This window comes from Plasmodium malariae (assembly GCF_900090045.1).
Source record: "Plasmodium malariae genome assembly, chromosome: 9".
Classification (NCBI taxonomy): domain Eukaryota; phylum Apicomplexa; class Aconoidasida; order Haemosporida; family Plasmodiidae; genus Plasmodium; species Plasmodium malariae.
In genome coordinates this window covers 1,200,391-1,218,157 of record NC_041783.1, presented here as the reverse complement: position 1 = coordinate 1,218,157, position 17,767 = coordinate 1,200,391, and the positions used below count along the sequence as shown (strand labels likewise).

The 17,767-nt window shown below is 27.1% G+C and overlaps 5 protein-coding genes across 5 annotated transcripts; 3 read left to right on the top strand and 2 right to left on the bottom strand.

Annotated features, from left to right (window-relative positions):
- Window positions 1-50: 50 nt before the first annotated feature.
- On the bottom strand, window positions 51-1,257 carry PmUG01_09035600 (large ribosomal subunit processing factor, putative; the record flags this gene model as incomplete). The annotated part of the gene is made up of 3 exons (XM_029005052.1): window positions 51-197; window positions 347-778; window positions 1,171-1,257. The coding sequence occupies 3 exons, from the start codon at window positions 1,255-1,257 to the stop codon at window positions 51-53; spliced, it is 666 nt and encodes a 221-aa protein (XP_028861680.1).
- A 2,792-nt stretch (window positions 1,258-4,049) lies between these two features.
- On the top strand, window positions 4,050-4,725 carry PmUG01_09035500 (40S ribosomal protein S18, putative; the record flags this gene model as incomplete). Its single annotated transcript, XM_029005051.1, has 2 exons — window positions 4,050-4,253; window positions 4,459-4,725. The coding sequence occupies 2 exons, from the start codon at window positions 4,050-4,052 to the stop codon at window positions 4,723-4,725; spliced, it is 471 nt and encodes a 156-aa protein (XP_028861679.1).
- A 2,064-nt stretch (window positions 4,726-6,789) lies between these two features.
- On the top strand, window positions 6,790-11,108 carry ATG7 (autophagy-related protein 7, putative; the record flags this gene model as incomplete). The annotated part of the gene is made up of 2 exons (XM_029005050.1): window positions 6,790-10,380; window positions 11,022-11,108. 2 exons carry the CDS (start codon window positions 6,790-6,792, stop codon window positions 11,106-11,108), a joined length of 3,678 nt encoding a protein of 1,225 aa, XP_028861678.1.
- Window positions 11,109-12,419: 1,311 nt separating this feature from the next.
- Window positions 12,420-15,107, top strand: ThrRS (threonine--tRNA ligase, putative; the record flags this gene model as incomplete). Its single annotated transcript, XM_029005049.1, has 1 exon — window positions 12,420-15,107. One exon carries the CDS (start codon window positions 12,420-12,422, stop codon window positions 15,105-15,107), a length of 2,688 nt encoding a protein of 895 aa, XP_028861677.1.
- Window positions 15,108-16,070: 963 nt separating this feature from the next.
- On the bottom strand, window positions 16,071-16,352 carry PmUG01_09035200 (conserved Plasmodium protein, unknown function; the record flags this gene model as incomplete). The annotated part of the gene is made up of 1 exon (XM_029005048.1): window positions 16,071-16,352. The coding sequence occupies one exon, from the start codon at window positions 16,350-16,352 to the stop codon at window positions 16,071-16,073; it is 282 nt and encodes a 93-aa protein (XP_028861676.1).
- Between the last annotated feature and the right edge of the window lie 1,415 nt (window positions 16,353-17,767).

Genomic DNA, 17,767 nt, shown 5'->3' with positions numbered 1-17,767 from the left:
TAAAATAATTATACAAAAGTTCCAAAAAAAAGAGCAAGATACATAGAAGTTTATTGTTCCATATTAATGATAAAGTCTCTTAAGTTACTGGTAACGTAATTATAAATATAGTTATATTCATTATACAAGTTTTTTAATTCTTCCTTTGAGTCGTCTTTTTTTTTTTGCAGCATCTTCATTTCCCTACATTTTTCTTCCTTTATAAGTAGTAATTAAAACATAAAAATGGATGAATTTAATACTGCAGTGACGATGCATACATGCATATATGCACTTATATTTATATACATATATATATATATATATATAATATGCGTGTGGGTACACTATGGTTCTTTTAAATTACTTCTATCATTAATGAGTCGGGTAGTTCATCAATGCAGGCATCTATTATTTTTAAAATTAAATTCATTCTTTCCGCCCTATCTAAAATCTCCTCCTCTAACGATACTTCGAAATTTGATTTGATAAAATAGCTTTTTTCATTTTCTTTGTCTTCATAGAGAGGGTGTTCCTTTTTGCCATCTGATTTATTCCCTTCATTTACTTCGTCCTTCATTTTGTCATTCGTGTCCTCGTTCATTTTGGCATTCATATCCTCCTTCACTTTGTCATTAAATACGCTATTTAATTCCTGTGTTCCTCCCTCGATAGTTCCCTTCCTTTCTTTTTCCCATTCTTTTAGCAAATTCACAAAATGGGCATATTCGCTAGACTCACTGGACACAATTTGTAATTCCTTCAGTTCACCTTTGTACGATAAATTACTAAGAACATCCTTAAATTAAAAAAAACAAGAAAAACAAATTAATACAAAACTACGTGTACATAATACAAATACGTTTATGTTCTTATGTGTGCATTTATTTATAAAGTTGAGTACTTTTATATATTCTTAAAATTTTGTAGGTGACGTTATTTGCTTATTAGTTTTTTATTATATATTTATTATGTATTTTTTATTTATCTTTTATGTATTTATTATATATTTATTATGTATTTTTTATTTATCTTTTATGTATTTATTATATATTTATTATGTATTTTTTATTTATCTTTTATGTATTTATTATATATTTATTATGTATCTTTTACTTATCTTTTATGTATTTATTATATATTTATTATGTATTCTTTATGTATTTTTTTATGTAATTTTTTTTTATATACTATTATTGAATGTAAGCAATTGTTCAGCAAATTTTGGAGTTTTTTAATGGGATCGTTTGTTTGAGGAGATATGAAATTATTAATCATTTCTTCTTTGAGAAAAGTAAAATAACTCTACATATTTTGAGCTATTATAAATTTATTAGAACTAAAAAAGAAGGAAAATCGTTTTTTCTGAAAATTAACTTGAAATGGTAAATAAAAGAAAATTATTTCTTAAAAATCAAATTAAAAAAAAAAAAAATATATATATCAAAATTGTTAGGAAAAGGAAAAATTTTTCCTTGTATTATGGTTAAAGAGCAATACAGAAAAAAACTTCAAATTTCGATTTGAAAAAATAAAAAATTGAAATATTGATAAAATGAAAAATAGGACTATATTTATGTATATAAGAGTACATATTAGGTAGGTTAATTTATATTGTGCATACTCGTTCAAAAAAGAAACTTATACGGTTGAAGATTATACAGGAGCAAAAAATAAAATAAAATAAAATAAAGAAGCAAAAGTAATAACAGCAACGGTAGTAGCAATGACAGTGACAGTGGCAAAAATGATACACACAAAAGAATTAAACTTCAAATTTTTCTTGAAAAAATACAATAAAAAATAAAAAGGTTTGTGCACACAAATAAATAAATAAATATATATATATAATATTAATAAAGGTCGAATGAACAATATAAACACGTGAGTAATTAAAAGGAATGGGAATTCATGTAGTAATAATAATATGTACAAGCTTTAAAAAACATGTGGCGAGAAAACAGGTGAAACCTTTTATACATACAGATATGGAAATAAATTAAAGCAAAAAATTATGAGCTCCATCAAGAAAAAAACAGCAGAATTAAGCAAAGAGGAACTAATAATAAAACGGAACTATCAAACATTACGCAAAATTTAGAACGTGATTCAGTAAATTAAAAGATTCAAGTTATTATATGGACATTATTGTTCTTATTGAGTGTGTTAAAATGTTCATTGCTAATGATGCCTGAAAAGAAAGGGCAAATCAAAAATTACTAAGTTAACTTGTACAATTTGCGGAAGATGCTTATCTGTACATAGATACATAGATACATAGATATACACATACATACGTACATACATACATACATACATACATACACACTACGTATATAAGTATCATAACATATACTCGTTTTGCTCCTTTCCCTGTGTGTTAATATTATGAAGTCTTATCTCATTCCATTCTCTCTTAACATTTGGAAAAAAAATTACACAACCATATGATTTTTTAATAATCTTATATAAGGCCTTCTTGTATATGTGAAAATAAAAATTACTTAAAAGAACAGTGTACATTAGAAGCAATTTTATTATAATATTATTATTATTACTACTATTACTGTTTATTATTATCATTAATATTAATATTAATTATTTTATTTTATTTTTTGTGTAAACCGTCTTAAAGTTAGCAACTGGTATTTTCACAATTGTAAAATGCAACGAAGATTTGCGTAACATTTGAGCGGTTTGGGAAAAAAATATATATACCGTTTAAAATGTTGCAAAAATATTTACAACTGTTTTTATTGAAATTTTCTTTTCTTTTCTTTTTTTCTAAAAAGAAACTTAGCAACATTTATATACATTAAACACATGTCGCAAAAGAACACATTTTTTTTTTTTTTTCTTTTTGGACCTAAAATGTTGAAATTTTCGTATATTTCTTTTACATAAAAATATACACATATATATATGTACATAATTTTTATCTTTCAAACAGAATGCTATTTAACATTGCTTTATTAAAAAATAAAGATAAACTGTTTTTCGTAAATGAATATAGTTAAATCCTTGCGGAAAAGACTTCTTACTTAGTTATTTTTATTTACACTAGCTTCTTTTGTCAACGGTATAACGCATGGTATGATAAATATTTTTACGTATAAGTTTTGTATATAATGAGTTAAAATAATTGAATGCATTTTTAAAATAAAATGAGGATTAATACATTTAGCAAAATGTATCTTTTTACAAAAATAATACTCATAGAAAAGAAAAACGTTATTCTCTTTATCTTTTTGCAGCATTTCTTTATCAGTCGATTTTTTCATACAAACGTGTATATATATGCCAATAGTACTACTGTGATACTAATCCCCCTAGTACACTTTAGTACAGCTCACGATAAATAAATAAATAAATAAATATATATATATATATATATATATATATATATATATATATATATATTCATACATAATACACTGTATGTATTTTAATCATCAGTATATTTTCTCCAGTACTATATAATTTTTTTACTTCTATGAATTAGTAATTTTTATAAAAACAAAAAGAAGAGAAAGTAACATGTATGAACACATTTAACAATACTATTTGTTCATATTTAATTGTTAATGTAATTTTTTTATTCTCTTTTAAATATTTTTAAATTATTGAAAAGATTTAAAACATGTTCTTATAAACAAAAAGAACATAAGCACATCAAGAGTGCCTCATTTTGGAATGATTTTATATATATATATATAATCATTTATATTTTATACAATTATTTATGTATCATATGAACATGTGAACAAACGAAAAAAGCAATTTTTTTAGTGCTTGAACGATAAAAATTTAATAAAATTGAAAAAGAAAAAAATTATAAAAATAAAAATAATAAATTAACACAAGCGAATGGCATATAAATCAAATAATAAATATTGTGAAAATAAAAAAAAAAAAATTATAAATTAACAGAAGTGATAGAAAATTAGCTTATATTTTAAAAAATAGTTGGGACATAAAGTTATCAATTTATACATATATATAAATATATACATGCTATATTATATGTACCTGCTTATAATCATCCTATGCAATATATTATTTGAGTGAAAATGTCTTTACAAATAATCGATAACAACGATTTTCAGCATATTTTAAGAATTTTGAATACGAATGTTGATGGTAAAGAAAAAGTAACCATTGCCTTAACTGCTATTAAAGGTATTGGAAAGAGAATGGCTAGCGTAATATGCAGGCAGGCAAATGTTAACCCAACAAAAAGAGCAGGGGAATTAACAGCAGAAGAAATTAACAACGTTAGTTTAAACATAATTATAAAATTTACACGATGCTTATAAAGTTTATGTACATATGCATAAGTGAATATGTACGCCAATACATGTACATTTACGTTTATATATGTGCATATATGTTAAATAGAATATATTCGTTTTTATTTGTTTGCATTTGTTCCCTAATTATTACATTTTAATTAAATTGACTTAATATGATTCTTTTCAGATTGTTCACATTATGAATGCCCCCTCTCAATTCAAAATTCCAGACTGGTTTTTGAATAGAAGGAAAGATGTAAAAGACGGAAAGAATTTACATGTTATAGCAAATCAGCTAGATTCCTATTTACGTGAAGATTTAGAAAGAATGAAAAAAATTAGATTACACAGAGGTTTACGTCACCACTGGGGATTAAGAGTGCGCGGTCAGCACACCAAAACAACGGGAAGAAGGGGAAGAACTGTTGGTGTATCCAAAAAGAAAGGAGCGTAAATGGAATAACCTTTGCTAATTGCTACCCCTGTTCCAGTTTATATATCTTATTCCTATTACTCTTATTCATATTACTCTTATTCCTATTATTCTTATTCATATTACTCTTATTCCTATTATTCTTATTCATATTACTCTTATTCCTATTATTCTTATTCATATTACTCTTATTCCTATTATTCTTATTCATATTACTCTTATTCCTATTATTCTTATGCTTTTTTTTTTTTTTTTTTTTTTACTTTTTTCTGACATGTTCTTATTCTTTAATAACATTTTTACAAACACCATGTAAAATAATACAAAAAAAAAAAAAAAAAGTATATTAACCAACGTAACTAAAAAATAACTAGTAGATAAAAAGATTGTTACCTTTGGCGATGTATAATATTTTTTTAAAAATTCTTTTGCAAATAAATATTAAAATACTTTTTTTTTTTTTTTCTCCTTTTTTCCTCCTTTTTTATTTATATTATTATATATAAGTTTAAATCCTTTTGAAGCGTGCTTTTAATTTTAATTTATTTGTTTTACGTAAAGCAAGGTGTACTGCTATAATATCTCACCATTTTTAAAGGCCATATATATGTTTAAAATAGGTTTGCAAAATTAACAATACCTTGAAGGCTTAAAGGTTAACTTATATATACCATTTCTTTTTTATTGGTTATATAAACGCAGTTACCAGTTGAATCATTTGTTTCGCCTTATAAATAAGCATTTGTAATATAATTTCAAGCATCCTGTTATATACACATGAGTACACATATATATTTGAACACATTTATATACATATATATGTATAGATGGATAAAATATGTACGTAGAGTTTTGTAGGTTTCGGTCATATGGGCATTTATGAAGTAGGCAAAAAACATACCATTTAATGTTCTTGTTGTATGTATCATTGTAAAGTTTTTACATGCCATAACTGTTAAAAAATTGTTAACACTACATGTTGTGGCTGCTTTAATTTCATAATACAAAATTAATTTTTTAAATCTCCAGTGTTATATCTTTTTATTCAGCTAGATTAAAATCACTCCTTTGGAATAGTAGCACGATATTTACTCATCATTATTATGTGTAAAAATATTATATCCTTTTAAAATTAGGTGTTCATTAGGGTTTTAATAATTTTGGTTTTATTTTTCATTTTTTACTAAAAAAAAAAAAAAAAAGATATATATATATTTATAAATTTTTTCTTTGTCATTTTGCTCTTACAATCTATTTTAGTACATTTATGTGTTTGCTATATTTGATTTAATCAGACCTCATTTTTACAATTTTAAATATTTGATTAGAAAAAAAAAAAAAAAAAAAAAAAATTTTATCGTCTCCGCAAATTTTATTTTATATTATTTTTTTTTACTTTTAATCTATTATCGCCAGTTTTTGTTACATGACAGTTGTCAACATTATGTGCACATGTCATTATATGCATATATGTTTAAGTACTCGTATGTACACATATGTGTATGTAATTATTTATATATATTATTTTTAAAGCAGTAAAAGTTATTAAAAGCGAATAATGACCATCCTGGTAATAATTTTTTTTTTTTTTTCTTAATGTTACTGATTTGCGTATACATCTTTTTAGTAGAACAAGTAAATATGGAAATTGTGAAAAATAATACATAGGTCAATATGATCTTATTATAAGCATAAATAGCATATTTAGTGTTTCGAAAATATGCTTCAGTCTTGATTGTTAAAGAAAATATATGTTTATGTAGAAATATTTTTAAAGGTGTAGTAGAAATAGCCACGATCTATTTTCAAGCGTTATTATGTAAGTTGATCTGATGAGAAGGAATAATTTTTTTTTTTTTTTTTTTTTTTGACTTTATGTTTAATGTAAAAAAATAGTATATGGGTAAATATATGTGCAAATATATGCATATATATTCATATGCGTCTGCATTTTTGAGCTCAACAACTAACAACCCGCCAACCCAAGTTCATTCAATATATATATATATATATATATATATATATATATATATATATATGTATGTATATGTATATATGCGTGTGCGCGCTTTTTACGGGAACATAATGGATACCTCCAACCACCCAAATGCACGTAGTTTGAGGGAGTTTGACATACATAACCCAGCAGAAATAGAAGGGGTCCAAATTTTAAAACACTGCTACAACGAATTTAAAATAGACATATCATTTTTTATAAAATTGCATGAAAAGAAAACGAATGTTTATAAGTTAAAGAGTGATTACGTTAATTTGATTTCAAGTACATATGTAAATAAAACAAAAACAATGCATAAGTATAATAGAACTCAGGAAAATGCAACTATAACGGAATTGGAATACCCTCATATTTATGTGAGTACAGTAGAGGTTAACAAAAAGTCATTTACTGGCGATGAGAAATACATAGAAAAAGAGGAAGAAAAAATAGAAAGAGGAATAGGGGAAGTAGTAAAAGAAGCGGGGGAAGGAGTGAAAGAAGCAGGGGAAGGATCTGAAGAAACCATGGAGGAAGTGAAAGAAAACTATATTGCACAAATGCATAGGAGTCGAAGAGAGATAAAAATAAACAGATATAACAAAAAATATTTGGGAGTTTTGTTAAACTTCAATACGTTAGAAGAATTTTTAAATGCTAAAAGGAATGAGCATATTAACTATGCCTTGAATGATATAAGGTCATATTTAAAAGAGCATAATTGTGTCGAAAGAAGTAAGGAAGGCAGAAAGGAGGAGAGTATATATGATGACTCTTTTTGGGAATATAAAGCAGGTGAATTAAATTTTTTTGAAAAAATAAACAAATACTTGATATTGAGTTACTTGGACTTAAAAACGTTCATATGTTACTATAGTATAGCAAATCCTATTATAAAACCTGATGAAGATTATAAGTTAATAACACCATTTGAAAGAATATTTTTTTACATAGATTCAAGAACATTGTATTTAAATAATGATAAGAGAGGGTTTAACATTACAGATTTGCTTTATTTGTCCTATAATATTGATACATATTTTGATAATTTTAAAATGTTCATAAAATCTAATATATTTCTTTTACTCAAATTTGACAGTAATAATAATACTATTCGTAAATTTAACTATACACAATATTATAGCACATGTTTATACAACATGTGCTTGTACACTAACGGTAGAGCCGTTCGCAGTAAAAGAGAGAAAGAATTTTACCAAATAAATAACTTTAAAAAGTTGTTTGAATATTTGTCTAGCATCAATTGGGGGAAAGGAAATAGGGGCCACATGAATGAATGGAAGAAAGAGGAATGGAAAAAACGGAAGGAGGAAGGGGAGGAGAAACGGGAGGATAACTGCGTTAGTGAACTGTGTCAAAACCTCGATATGGTAATCCTCCCCATAACCTGCTTAAGCGAGTTGAAAGAAGACATCAAAAATTCAAAAGATAGAGTATTAAAAAATATTAAAAAGGATATTTTTGATTTATACATATGTGTGATTGACCCCAATTACACACATAATTCTTTGGGTTGGGACTTTAGAAACTTCTTATATTTTTTTTCAAAAAAATACGAATTATATAATTTCGAAATAGATTTATTAGCTTTTAGAGACCTTTCTTTATTATCTGACGAATGTGTGTGTAAATTTAATATGGAAAAAGAATTATTATGGATATATCCTATACATAATATAAGGGGGGTAAATACAAATAACAGAGATTATACATCTCCCTACGTGTCAAACATTTGCAAAGTGAATTATACCAATATAAATAAAAACAATTCAAATGGATGCATAAATGAATACTCTACGATGAAAAAAGAAGAGTGTAAAGATAGAGAATCCATACACACAAATAACAGTATTTTTGTTTGTATGAACATGGACGATATTGATAAGTCCCTTATTGGTAAAACTACTGGAAATACTTCTTCATTTAATGATAATACGAATGTGTGTAATGGGATTACATGTAATACTGCTACTGCAATAGATTCAAACGCAACTAAGGCATTCGAAATTATAAATGAAAAGAAACCACTGGTTAAATATTTCTTAAATTCGTCTATATTTAAAATTAAGTTTCCAAACAAGCACAGTTTTGAAGAGGGACCAAAGAAACTTAATTTCAGCAGAGATGAAAAATGTACCTATGGAGATACCGACATTAGAAGTATAAACCTAATGACAAATTGTTCCTTTGAATGTACTGCAAAATTAGATTTATCAGTTAATACAAAATTGGAAAACAGGGAAAAGAGTAAGGATAAAAACACATCATCTTGCTCCATTTTGATTTCATCCAACTCGAATAAGCATATTATGAGGAACAATTCGAAGTATGAAATAATATCAGGCTGGAAAACTTATGAAAAAGTAATACATGGAACAAAAAAACAAAGCATAATTTATGTTATAAATTTGAACGATTTCTTAAATAAAAATACAATTCAAAGAATATCTGTAGAATTAAATATAAAATTGATAAAATGGAAAATTTTAAAAGATTTAAAATTTGAAAAAATTAAAAAATTGAAAATATTAATTATAGGACTAGGTACATTAGGTTGCATGGTTGCTAGAAACTGTGTATCTTGGGGAATACAGAATTTTACATTTATTGACAATGCACGTGTCTCTTATTCTAATGTAAGTAGACAGTACTTATATACCATTGCAGATGCAGAACGGTATGGCAATTTGGGTGAGTATAAATGTATTGCTGCTAAAAATAATTTATTAAAAATTTCACCTGACATAAATATTACTGCTAAGGTTATGGATATTCCTATGCCGGGGCATTTAAATTATTTAAAGGATAAAAATATAGAGAATAAAATGAAAGAATTAGACGAGTTAATTGAAAATCATGACGTGGTTTTTTTATTAACGGATTCAAAAGAATCGAGATATTTTCCATGTCTCTTAATAGCAGAAAAGCAATACAACTGTTTGAAAGAAATAAGAAAAATTGTAACACATGATACCCCCAAACAAGTAGTCCATTCGGATACTACTTCCGATACTAATACTCATATTGCATATACAGACCATGTTACCTATACATATCATACAAATGTATATAAAAAGAGTGGTTTATCAAACGAAGGCAATTTTGATAGGAACACATTTTATAATAATATTCTTACCAATGTAAAAAAATTACCGAAAATGCCTCCCCTAGGTATAACAGTAGCTATTGGATTTGATTCCTTTCTTGTTCTAAGACATTCATTTTTATATTTTAAAGCTGCTTGTTATTTCTGCAATGATATGCATTCTCCATCCGATTCGTTAACTTACAGAACGTTGGATGAAAAATGTACCGTCACTAGGAGCGGAATAAGCACTATTAGTAGTGCCATGTCTACAGAATTATTAATATCCTTAACTCAACATCCTCTCTATTTTTTTGCCCCACACTCAGACCAAGATCAGTATATTTATAACTATGACAGTAACAACAAATCTGTAAATAATGATGAAACTAAAAAAACGAACCTTTCAAATTCATTCATTTCCTGTTTGGGTGCCACTCCTCATATACTTACATTCAATTTAGCAAATTTTTCGATCAAAAAGCTGTTTAGCCATGCATTTGAAAAATGCCTGTGCTGTTCGGAGAACGTTATTTCACTTTATCAAGAAGACAAAATGGACTTCATCAAAAATGTTTGCACGAAAATTACTTTCGAATAAAATGAAGAAATGCGCATTCATATGAATTTTCCTAGACTTAACGCATTTTGTCCTACATTTCTGCAATTGCTCACAGTGTTATGCACATGTGTACATACATATATATATATATATATTGCCTTTTGCATAGCCATTTTTTTTCCCCATTTTATTCCTTGTTCATAATTTTTTTACCATTTTATTCCATGTTCATAATTTTTTCCCCATTTTATTCCTTGTTCATAATTTTTTTACCATTTTATTCCATGTTCATAATTTTTTCCCCATTTTATTCCTTGTTCATAATTTTTTCCCCATTTTATTCCTTGTTCATAATTTTTTCCCCATTTTATTCCTTGTTCATAATTTTTTCCCCATTTTATTCCTTGTTCATAATTTTTTCCCCATTTTATTCCTTGTTCATATTTTTTTCCCATTTTATTCCTTGTTCATAATTTTTTTACCATTTTATTCCATGTTCATAATTTTTTCCCCATTTTATTCCATGTTCATAATTTTTTCCCCATTTTATTCCTTGTTCATAATTTTTCCCCATTTTATTCCTTGTTCATAATTTTTCCCCATTTTATTCCTTGTTCATAATTTTGTTTCGTGCCTTCTTTTTTTTTTTTTAGGTTATTAGTGATAGTCTAGTACTAGAAAGAGTTACAAATATAGGTCAATTAAAAGTACAGGAAAATGATGTAATTCTCCTGGACTAACTCCTAATTATGAGTAAAATTTGTGGGAGTTTTAAATTTTAAATAAATTATATGCTCATTACGTGATAGTTGCTTGTACGTACGAGGATATGCATATAATAAATATATACAATATGTTGTTTTTGTATACGCGAGTATAAATTTTTAATTTTAGCTCCTTTTTATTTCTGTCCATTGGGGGTTTTTAATTTGCGCATATGTTGTTCTTTTTGTGCCTTTTTTCATTTTTATTATTTTTTTTTTGCAATATTTAATAAAAAAAAAAAAGAAAAACACCAAGTAACTTTTTTACCATAATCTTACAAGTTATTTGTCCTCATGCTGCAAGATGTGCCCAAGCACGTATTTTCAAAATGATTTATACATACGTTATGCATATAAATATATTCATATAAATATATTCATATAAATATAAACACATAAATATATAAATATATATATATATATATTTTAATATACACTCAAATTTTTTTCTTCCCTTTGACCATTTTTTTTAAAAGCATATTTAACGAGAACAACACTGTTAACAATGTGTTTAGCATAATAGAATTTCGATTCCATCTATGATGAAAGATAAAAATTATATACACTATTTCTATTCATACACATATTTCGACGCAACCGAAATTTTCTTTCTTTATTTCTTAAGCCCGATTTTCTTAATTATGCAAGTGAGGGCATTTACATAAAAATGCGAAATTTCGAAGCAGAACATGAAAATTTTAATTTACAAAATATCGAACACACATCTATGTAATTCATACGTACGTTTAACACAAGGGAATATTTGCAACAAATAAAAATATGCCCATGTATATATGCAATATGTAATTTTTGAAAAGCTAGAGATTTAAATTTGTGTAGCATTTTGTAATTTTGTATGTAAAAATGCATTTGAGATTGGCATAATTACGCTTACTGTATATATGCATATATATGCACACGCATACGCGTACATACATATAAGTGCATACATATACATACATACATACATACGTACATACATATACGTGCATACATATACGTGCATACATATACATACATACATACGTACATACATATACGTGCATACATATACGTGCATACATATACATACATACATACATACATACGTACATACATATACGTGCATACATATACATACATACATGCATACATACATACATATATACCTACGTACATACATTTTAGCTCGTTTGCCTAAGCGACTGTGAGTAAAAAGGAAAAAAAGATACAAATCATAAACTTTTCCATTTTTTCATCTTTTCCTCAGCTCTTGTTCTATTTACATTTTGATTGGTAAAAATATGAATGAAAAAAATAAGTATGATCCTTTGCCTAATCGTTACGAACATTTGTATTAACATAAAAAATTTGTTGTTCATATCATCTGTAAAGAAAAACAGTAGTAGCTTACTAAATACGGTGAAAAAGCATCGTTCGATATATTTTTTGAAAAATTTTATTAATATAAACAAATTGACGAATTGGAATACATTTAAAAGGAAGAAAAAAAAGATTATTAAGTTTAGTTGCTATTCATTTGGAAATCCTATACATCCCAATAATTTTAACGTAAATATGATGGAGGGCTTAAAAAAAGCTGTGCTTGTCGGAGAGAATCCTGCATATATTAAAGAAAGATTAGCAAAATATAATGAGTTAAAAGAGAAAAAAAGGCTGGATACAGAATTACAAATAAAAAATGATGAACATTTTAAAAAGAATATAAACATAGAACTACTGGATGGATCTATCAGGGTTGGAGAATGTCATGTTACAACTCCTTTTCATATAGCTAGCTCGATTTCAAAAAAGCTAGCTGAGGATTCCATAGTGTCAAAAATTACATATTTAGAGAAAGTAGACCTGGAATTATGTGATATAGAGGATGCAGAGGAAAACAGCAACGTGAGTGGAAGTGGCAATGGCAACGACAGTGGAAACAGTGCAGAGAATAAACACTGTAGTGGGGGACGTACTCCCATGCTGTGGGATATGAACGTGCCTCTAATAGGAAATTGCAAAATTGAGTTTCTGAATATTGAACATGAAGAAGCAAAGAAGATCTTCTGGCATTCATCTGCACACATATTAGGTAGCAGTTTAGAGAAAATATTTGGAGGGTACTTAACAATTGGTCCTGCGTTAAGTGAAGGATTTTATTATGATATATTTTTAGGAAATTATGCTATCAGTAATGAACATTATAAAAGGATTGAAGATGAGTTTGCCAAATTAACAAAAGAAAATGTGGAATTTGAAAAAGTTGTATGTACAAAGGAAGAAGTATTAGAGCTATTTAAATATAACCCTTTTAAATTAGAATTAATAAAATCAAAAATACCAGATAATAAAAAAACTTCTGTATATAAATGTGGAGAGTTTATAGATTTATGTTTAGGTCCTCATATTAGAAATACTGGGAAAGTGAAAGCTTTTAAAGTATTAAAGAATTCATCTGCATATTGGTTAGGAAAGAAAGATAATGATAGTTTACAAAGAGTGTATGGTATATCTTTTCAAAAAAAAAATGAACTCACAGATTACTTAACATTTCTTGAAGACGCAAAAAAAAGAGATCATAGAAATGTAGGAAAAAAATTAAATTTTTTCTTTTTTGAAAAAGATATGTCCCCAGGATCTGGATTTTGGTTTTCTAATGGAGCAAAAATATTTAATAAGCTAATCGACTTTATGAGAAGAGAATATCGATTAAGAAAATATGAGGAGGTAATAACTCCAAATGTATTTAGTTGCGATTTATGGAAAACTTCTGGCCATTATCAAAATTACAAAGATTGTATGTTCATATTTAATGTAGAAAATAAAGAATGGGGTATGAAACCTATGAATTGTCCAGGTCATTGTATTATGTTTAAACAAATGAATGTTTCCTATCGTTCTTTGCCCATACGTTTAGCCGACTTTGGTGTCTTACATAGAAATGAAATAACAGGTAGTTTGAGTGGTTTAACTAGGGTTAGAAGGTTTCAACAAGATGATGCACATATCTTTTGCTCTTTTGAGCAAATAACAAAAGAAGTTGTAAACACACTTCATTTTCTTTTCTTTGTATATGATTTATTTGGTTTTAAATATGAATTATTTTTATCAACACGACCTAAGAAATTTATTGGAAACATATCTACATGGGACTTTGCTGAACAATCATTAAAAGATGCTTTAAATTCGGTAAATGTCGAATGGAAATTAAATGAAGGAGATGGAGCTTTTTACGGACCCAAAATTGATATATTGGTAAGGGACAGTATCAACAGAACCCATCAGTGTGGCACAATACAGCTGGATTTTCAGCTACCCATTAGATTTAATTTGCAGTATAAAAATAAAGATTTTGGCGTTCTTGAGGATGATAATGAGAAGAAGGAGCACGCGGACCTGGAAAATGGCTCTACGGGAGGGGGAGAAACCAAAAAAGATTATGGTTATGATGGCGGTAATGACAATGATGATGGTAACCATGACCGTGCGGCTAACCTTGAGTGTGGTAATTACAGTGGAGGGGTGCAATCTGCATCAGATGACTTATTGAAGAAGGGATTTGATAGACCAGTAATTATACATAGAGCAATTCTAGGATCAGTGGAAAGATTTGTAGCAATTTTGATTGAACATACAGCCGGTAAGCTGCCCTTTTGGTTGTCTCCAAGACAAGCCATAGTTTTACCAGTAAGCGATAAATTTAATAAGTATGCTTATTATGTATATGAAACTTTGAATAACAACTTTTTTGATGTAGATGTAGATGCGTCAATGAATACATTAAATAAAAAAATTAGAGAGGCTCAGTTGAAGCAGTTTAATTTTATACTTGTCGTTGGAGAAAAGGAATTGACAACAAACACGGTCACTGTACGAGATAGGGATGACCCAAATAATCAACAGGTTTATTCAGTTAATGATATTGTAAACAAATTTAAAGAAATGCTTGAAGTTAATTCGTGCAAATTCAACCAAATTATTCCCTTTCAGTGACATACAAATTTGAAAAGAATTACACACAGAGAGAGAGCTAAAGAGAAATTCGTGGTTTGCCATCCATGCCAAAGGTTAAAATATGCTTCATATACGCCTACTCCTTTGAGCATTTTTACTTTTTTACTTTTTTTTAATTTCAGTTTTTTTGGCATGCTTTATTCGTCGTCTTCTTATCCTTTGTCAGCTCCTCCTTCCCCCACTTCTTCATCTTTTTTATCTTCCTATCCCTCTTCGTCTTGCTTTTTTTTTAATGTCAATGCACAAGTGTTATTGTTCATTTTAGCTCGACATACGACATTTAATATAGTTAAATGTGTAGGTTTTTTCATACGCAAGTGAATCGTCGCACCTATTTTTTTTTTTTTTTTTTTTTTATCTTTTTCATTTACTTATTAGTTGTGAAGACGTTACAAATGTGCATATAATATGTGTATACATGCATTTTTGTTTGCTCATATGAAAATGAAACAAACTATAGTATAAAAAAAAAAAAAAAAGAAAAAAATAGCTTATTTAAAATATTCCCATTTTGCAACAACAGTATTCGCTTCAAATATGTGCGGTCTTTATTTGACGTACAACTCTACGTACGTTTGCACATGCATGAGCATCCACGCGCGATCATTTTTCCACTTTAAATGTTCAAGTGTGCAGTAGAAGAAGTATATTTTTCCCAAAGTGCTACGTAATGTGTGCATAAAGGTTTTCTCCTAATTACAATTCTAGAATGTTTAAAAAAATAAAAACTTAAAAGTAAAAGAGATGGTTAAAATGTTGTAAATTTTTATAACTAGAAAAAAAAAAAAAAAATTCTGGTTAAATAAATAGCCATAGGGGTAGTACTAGTTAATATTATTAAACGTGAATACAAATACTAAAATGAGAAAATATAATATATATGCATATGCATGTACATAGGTATATAGGCATATATGTATGCATGTACATGCCCATGATGAATCAACTATCTTGGTATTTGTTCATTTCATCTACAACCTGCGAGCTATAGGTACAGCTAAGGTATTTCATGTTGTAAAATATATGACCCATTTTTGAAAACTTATCTACATCAATTTTAACATTATTCTTTTTGTGATATTTTAACATTTTTAAAAGAAATTCTTTTCTTTTTAACCACTGCCCGTTGGACTCCCATTCCTTTTTTGTATTTGCCTCAATTAAAACTTCTCTTTCTTCTTTCGTCATATTTTCATCGTTCATTTTGATTTGATCTTCTGACATTATGAGTAATTAAAACAAGCTAAAATTAATATACGCACAAGTTAACACATGAACATACGTGCGTGTACATATATACATGTATATACGCACATGTATTTGATATACATACTTATGTTAAACTTCTGGTACGCCTTTAAAGCCGGCAGTTTATTTTATTTTTCCAGCTGCCGAATGTTCTATTTTTCCAGGTTAATAAACCTTTGCTCTTAATAATTAATCTACTTGCAAATACGAATAAAGCAAAGAAAATCTTCTCCTCTTCGAATCTTTTTATTATTAAAAGGGAATAAAATATATTTATCGCATCTTTCTATTCCATTATTATGTAGAAAAAGCATACTATCTATCATCCCTCAATTTTTCATTTTTTTTTTTTTTTTTTTTTTATTAACTAAGCTGTTAATCAAATAAAATATGGCTTATGCATAATATTTCTCTTTTTTTAATCTCTTTTTTTTTTCCCCTGAAAATAAAGCCTTGATGTTAATATGAGAATGTTCATTTATATAACGTACCAATCTAGCTTTGTTTCCATATCGTTAGTTTAAAAATAAAAAAAAAAATATATTGAAAAAGGAAAAAAGCTTTAACAAAAGCAACAGATAAGAAAACTTTACAAATTTATACAAAACAGAAATCTGTTGTTAACTTTTACAAAATTGGAAATTCTCCGAAAAGGTGTCCAAACAAAAAGGATTAGCAGCTTATTTTTTAAAAAACATTAGAGCATATTTTACAGAATTAAAATCTTTTACTTTAATTTAATTTGCTGTGCTTTCATTTGCTTTTTTTTTTTTTTTTTTTGCGCATATTTTTCTATGCCTTCCGTTGTTTATTAAAAGAGTAGCATTAAGTTTTTTAGTTTGTAAAAGGAAGCAACTCTTACAGAAATTTATATATACTTTTTTTCCTTTTTGTTGATACTCGTTTGAGCGGGGGGCAAAGAGCACATATATATACCTATACACAAATGTACATACATATATATACATATGTTCAGATGAACATACGCATACACATATGTGTATATATTTTATGCCATTAATCCAGTTGCGCCATATTTCTGCTTTTCAAAAATATGTATAAAGAGGGAACTTCCCTTGCTTCCTCCAAAGTTGTATTCCCCTTTTTTTTTTTTTTTTTCTTTGTTACAACTTTTTTATTTTCTTATCTCATCTGAAGTTTTTCTCTTTTTAATTTTTTTTTTTTCCCTTTTCCTCGTGTTTTAATTTCAAAAAGTAAATTTTAATTTTATAGATACTTTTTTGAGAAAAAAAAAAAAAAAAAAAAAAAAAGTGCAACAATGTATGTGAATACATATTAGGAAAATTGTTTATTAGATTTTTACAAAAAATTATTGTGTAAATATAATTGCTGAACATTTTGAGAGTATCTATAAGTATAAAAATACAAAA